A 6,309-nucleotide genomic window follows, 5' to 3' on the forward strand; every position below is an offset into this window, starting at 1 on the left:
AGACCTCAGAAACTGAGCTCGTGAGGCAGAGCAATCCTTGCTGTAACTTTGCAGCCAGTGTGCCTGCTGTTCACCAAAGGATGTTACTGTCATGTCGTCTTAATCAGGCCCGCCGTACCACTTCCATGCCATGCCGCCAGGGAAAGAGGTTGCAAACGTTTCCTCTTTGTGAAAGTTCTCAAACATAAAGGAATTAACTGCAAATTTATTTTCTCGATTTTAACATTTTTGTCAATTTTAACATTTAAATACAAGACAATTAAATAAATCAGAGAAGAAATATTGCAAAGGCAAATCAGCACTCACAGAAGTGTATTACATTATTACTATTGTTAGCCTGGGATACAACATTCACATGAAATATATGCGAGAGTAGAAGATCTAACTAAAGGGTTTTGAAATGTTCCTAATAAGGACACACTTGAGGCACTGCTCAAGCAGCTATAGGTGGGAAGCAAGATAGACCCTCTATAACTAGGAGCAATCAGGGTTTGATACATATGGAAACAATAGCATTGCAGGATAGTTCACCATTCCCAGTAGCTGGTTCCCCCTTATCACTATACACTCTTCGAGACTAGAGATCTTTTAAAAATAATTATAGCTCTGACTGGGCCAGAGTGTACCAGTCATAACAATCGCCAAAGTACCATGCACTTGCCTTTTAAACAACAGCAAAATGATTTTTTTTTCTTTATATACAACTCTTTTAAAAAGTAATCTCTACTCTACTCCCCTTTTCTGAAAGGCTCTGGGGATTTGAGAAGTGGCAGTGTAGTATCCTCCGCATTCACAATTTTCCTGACCTATGGTCTAGATTACAGTTCCACCCCTCTGTTTGGCCAAGGTATTAAGCTAAATATCTTGGTGCAAATTTTATAATTTGATTATTAGGAATGAGGTCAGGAGATGGATATTGGTATTAGATGCTGTGTTTCCAGCTGTATTCAGTTCATACCCCATACAAGAGTGCACCCTAGAGGGTGAGTAGGGCTAAAATGTGGCCCCCACTCTGTTTGCCAAACCATGAGCCCATGGTGCTGTGTCTGTAGTGGGGGCACCTTTTTCTAACTCTCTCAAAGGCACTATAAGAGCTAAGTGTGGCACCGTCTGCTTACATTTTTCAGTCTGGCTGGCATCATTATTTCTTGATTTGCGTGAAGTTGCTGTATTTCACATCCCATATAATCTCCAAAAGGAGCTTTAGAACTCACTGGACTAGCAAGGATTTTCTGAATTATCACATTAGAGACAATAACACAACCACGATTCTACACAGAAATAAATTTACACAGTAGAAAATAAATACAAAAAAATGTAGAAATAAGATTTTTGACATGTGGGTCACTAGAGTTAGCTTATTTACAACAAATGCATGTACAACTAAACTCACCAACAGGCTGAAGTCAACAGTTGCTTTATATGATGATATCAAAGATAACATAACCTCTTTAAAATGTGGCTGGAAATGAACTATTATTTTCTTTAAACGAGTCTTATTCAGTGTGGTGTTTAAAACCAGTCTTCTTTTAAAAAAATGAAGGATAAGAAACCAAATTGCAAATGTCTGAAAACCATGGAAAAATGCCTTGGTTTCCTCTTCCAATAGTAACCACTGCCCTCAATTAGCTTATGCTCCTCCAGAGGTTGCTGAGTATAAAATTAGTTGATTTTCATACATCTCACATTGTGGAAAAGGTAAAATTGGACATTTTCACACCGTCAAGCATTATGCTTTGATTTTAGAAAACAGAATCACATTTGTTCAATGAAGTGTAAGCTTCCCCGCTTTGAAGTCCTTCTGAGAGCGATACGACTTTTACCATTGCAGGAATCTTCTTTCTCATGAAACATGTGCTGTTTTCCAGTGAAATCATGAAGGCACACGTCTCCATTCTGAACACTGAAGGAAATACCATTCTTCTCCGTAGAAGCATTCCCTATATGAAGAAAAAACAAAACTGGTGTCATGAAGTATCCACACAAAGCATTTTAAAAAGAAACAAACATAAACATCACTTTATTCTTAAGTATACACACATAAAACATGTTTTTTTAAAAAAATACTTATAATGTCATATTTTACTTACTTTTCATCCCCTCCCTAAGTTCACTCAAAGTAAACAAAACAAATTGGAGAATGTTTCCAAAACTGGTTCTCTGTAGCAGTTTTTAAAAGTGAGATGGTCAAAATATGGAACAAAGCAATAGAATTGATTTTAAAGGGCCCATTCCTAACTCTGGTTGAACATACATTGACATCAAATAGTAGCCTATGTGTAAATATAACCTCATGTGATATTCTGGTCTCCCCCAAAAGGTTGAGGTTAACAGAGATCCCCATATATCCTCTGACAAGGTTCTTGGTTCCCTATGATTCCTATAAAATAAACCTTTGTACCAGAGAAACCCAGAGCAACAGCAGTCACAGCAAGAAAAAAGTCGTCTTTTGTAGACTAAACCAGTCCGTCTGACTATGTCAGGATAGGACTGATATCGCAAGACTAAGCCACCAATTCCAACCTCAGAGTCCAGGCCAGAAGGCAGCGGGGCATTCTAGAGAATCTGTGGTTTGGACCTGGGCCTCCCCCACCCCAGGCAGACCCTGAATTGTGTGGGGGGGGGAGGGGGAAGGAGGGCGTGCACAGCAGCTGAGACCCTCTAGCTACTTGACTTCATCCTTCTGACCATTATACCATTGGAACATAATGTAGAAAGCTGAATAATGAGCCCACTTGTTAGTAATAATAACAGTGCTGAGAACTTGTAAGTCTTGTCTTATTCATTATTACCCTATGGGATGGGGACAATTATTATCCCCATTTCACAGGCAATGAAACTAAGGTTTCAGAAATTAAGTGCTTTGCTTAAGGTTACATGTCTCAGAAGTGACGGAGTCAACACATGATGTTTCTTCTAAACTGTGAGCTTGTGGCCCTGTGTCCCAAGTGAGATGGCTGCTGGTACACAAGCCTCTAAGGCAGATAATAATAGAAATATGTAACATTCACACAAACTATGTGATGGATATGATTAACACAACTTTAATTCTGACACAGCTAAAATAAGGCACGTGACTGTCTGAGGCAGCTGTCCTGATTTTGACATTTTGGTGCAGGAACGATTTTACCTAGCATAATTAACCAAGTGTTAAATTTCCAGCTTCTTGTTTGAAATTGCCTTTCCCATCCTTTGTCCACTCCAGACCCTGGTGTGCAGGCTGAGGAGTCAGGGACATCTATCTGATGTGCATTTTCTGTGGTTTAAATGCTTGGCCATTTTGGTGGCCTAAAATGCACACCCACCCTCACTGTCATGCAGCAAAAATAGCTCTGTCAAATCCGCCCTGCCAAACAGCTGTGCACACTGCGCTGCTTCCATCAAATCTGATTTCCTGAAGGATGGCATCATATTGATAGGCTAGGCAAGCGAGGCTTCATTTCTGAGCTCTTTCTATGAATATAGAAAAATCTGGCTGTTAAGATCCCCAAACGCTTCTGTCCCAGCCAGGAGGCTTTACTGATATGTTGTGAATGTGAGGATTCTTGGTTACCCACCTCACACCTCTGATTTCTCTACTTGGAACTGGTTTTCTCATACTAACTTATGCATCAGACTTGTTTGTCACTGCCTCTACTCTGTTTACCTACATTGAATCATTCCTGGTATAGCCATTTGGCACAGGGGCTAGAGCTCTCCCCTGTATCTACAGTGAAGAGCTAAGGCCACGTGGCAGCTGTTTCTCATCATATGTGGCAGTGGTTCTCAAAGATGGGGCTGGAGGAGAGATTTTACCCCCCATAGGACATTTCCCAATGTCTGAAGACATTTTTGGTTGTCACAACTGGGGGTGAGTGGGTAGGTTCTACTGGTATCTGATGGGTGGAGATCAAAGATGTTGCTAAACATCCCCAAATGCACAGGACAACCCCCAGAACAAGCAGTTATCTAGCTCCAAATGTCACTTGTGCCGAGGTTGAGAAACCTGGAGTTAGAGGCATCCTATTGTATTTTAAAAGTCTATACAGACCATCAGGACCTCCCACCTTTGGGAGGTTGGAACACTATTTGGTAGGTGTATGAACCTTCTCACAAATTTATTTGAATTTGTCATGAAAATAACTAATATCCTAAAATGATGAATAAAGGCAAGGAGAAAGTGTACCAGCAGAATTGAAGTTTTTATACAATGTAAAATATATATATTAAGAAGCCAAAGAAGATATAGATAAGCTTTTATGATTAATGAACAGCCCAGTCTTATGAAAGAAAGAAAATGTAATGGAAGTTTTATCTAGAAATGTCAGAATTAATGAGTAAAGGAGGTGCAGCAGCAATAATCTATTCATATATTGGTGACAAATATTTTCACCAATAGTGGCCACAGTATTTGATATATTTATGGGGGTTTGGGCACTGTCACAAGGCAGCCACACTGTGGAAAAGAATGAGCAAACATGACAAGAGAAGAATAGGAAGGTTTAAAAGTGTTGAAAATGTGTATGAATATAGATGTACTAAAAATTGATATAATTTTATCAACTATTTTAAGTTCTATTTGCACAGAAATAGCACAGCACTGAAGTCTTTGGGCAGTACTTAAATCAGGATTTGCAATGTTAAAAATTTTAGATGGTCATCAATTCCCATCACAAAAAATATAAGGGAACCACACTTTGATCCACCAGTCATATATGTGATTATTCTCTTTGCTTAGCAAAAATGCCATTAAAGGATAATAATACTTTAATAAAACAAATACCAGCTTGAGAAATACTATATTGAGACATACATACCACTCCCGCTCATGAGTCCTGAGCAATCGTTATTCACTAGCAGCGTGGTGGAGTGGGTGGAGTTACTGTTTGACTGTAGGGAATTTGAAGAACTGGACACTCCTTGGTTTACAGTCTGTTTCTTTAAACCGTTAGTAGCAGTTTTACTCCAGTCTACAGCAGAATAAACATTACAGAAAAACAGGGCTGAATGTTGAAGCTCAAAGGCAAGAGACAGATCACAGTGTAACTTGTTCTAGCAACTGATCTCCCACTTCCAGATCTTTCAGAGAAGTACGTAGGCACACATTTCACAAGTTGGTGTGATAAAATGTATTTTCATTTAAGGCTATATACATTTGTCCTATAAATGACTGTCTGGTTAAAAGTAACCTATATTCTCTTGGAACTAAAGGCCAAGCTAATTTGATTATGCCTATAAATATCCACTGATTTACATAGCCAACGACTGTCTTAAGAACACATATCGACTGTGTCGTGATGACTCATGGTTCTTAAATCCATGCAAATGACTGAACTACATGCACTGCCATTTTGTGAATACAGATCTTGTGCAACCAGATCTTTGCAATACTGCAAAGGTTGTATTTGTGTGTGGTATTTATGCAAAAGGAATTTAGTTTTCAAACAGTACTAATTTTTCTTATTTTCTTAAAAATGAGCTATTTGCTCAACAACCCAGCAAGATGTGAAAATACAGTAACTTCAAAATAACCAAATGCAGGCTATAATCAAACGTATGCTAAAACTTATATACAACGTTGAGTCAAGACTTAAAAAGTTATGAAGGTAAAAATTACTTTAGGTAAATAGGAAACATTAGCTCAAAAGGAAATAAATTCTAAAAATTTCACTGTTGCTGTATTCAAGAAGCCAGCCATTAATTCTATTGCTCACCAAGTTCCCAGATATGAGTAATTATTTTTTTAAATTCATTAGGCTTTTCCCCCCTAATGTTCACAATCAATATTTTCTATTGAGCAGTTTCTGTTCATTGATTTCCAGATCCCATAGCCCTTTGGCATTGATTGCTTTGACTCTAATATAACCTTTTCCTCAAGATTTAAGAGAAGGAAAAATGTAAGGTACATCTTTACCAGAATTTTCAGCCAGCCGTAACTTTCCACAACAAAGATACCGCCTCCATTGCTTTCTGACATTCTCTTTTGCTACGCAGTAAAAGATGAATATGAAAAATCCTGTAGGGGGAAAAAAAACCCATAACACAATGAATTCCAAACTGAATGTCACGAGCTTCCTTTGCACAAAAGACAAAATCGTTGGCAGCTATAGGCAAAGTGAAATTTTGCAAATTGAAAAAAAAAAAAGTTCGAAGTCCTGGGAAAGTTTGCTAATGAAAGGCGCCATAGCGGGACTCTCTTTCTGAGATAAAAAATACTTATAAAAGGAACGAGGGCCGGCTGAGTGGCTCAGTTGGTTAAGAGCTCGCTCAAGAGTTTGAGCTCTGAGCAACAGGTTCAAGTCCTGGCCCAAGGTGAGCAGCCACTGAGCT

At 38.6% G+C, this 6,309-nt stretch overlaps 1 protein-coding gene across 6 annotated transcripts in view; it reads right to left on the reverse strand.

The window, feature by feature from the left end:
- Window positions 1-218: 218 nt before the first annotated feature.
- Window positions 219-6,309, reverse strand: part of ADGRG2 (adhesion G protein-coupled receptor G2) — a 106,015-nt gene continuing 99,924 nt past the window's right edge. For all 6 annotated transcript variants that reach the window (XM_019666841.1, XM_019666832.1, XM_019666825.1 and 3 more), the window contains 3 exons: window positions 5,894-5,995; window positions 4,797-4,949; window positions 219-1,940 (listed from right to left, as the gene is read on the reverse strand). In XM_019666841.1, coding sequence (XP_019522386.1) covers window positions 1,756-1,940; window positions 4,797-4,949; window positions 5,894-5,995 — 440 coding nt within the window. In that variant the 3' untranslated portion in view covers window positions 219-1,755. The remainder of the gene's footprint in view (window positions 1,941-4,796; window positions 4,950-5,893; window positions 5,996-6,309) is intronic.

This window comes from Hipposideros armiger, unplaced genomic scaffold (genome assembly GCF_001890085.2).
Source record: "Hipposideros armiger isolate ML-2016 unplaced genomic scaffold, ASM189008v1 scaffold_13, whole genome shotgun sequence".
Classification (NCBI taxonomy): domain Eukaryota; kingdom Metazoa; phylum Chordata; class Mammalia; order Chiroptera; family Hipposideridae; genus Hipposideros; species Hipposideros armiger.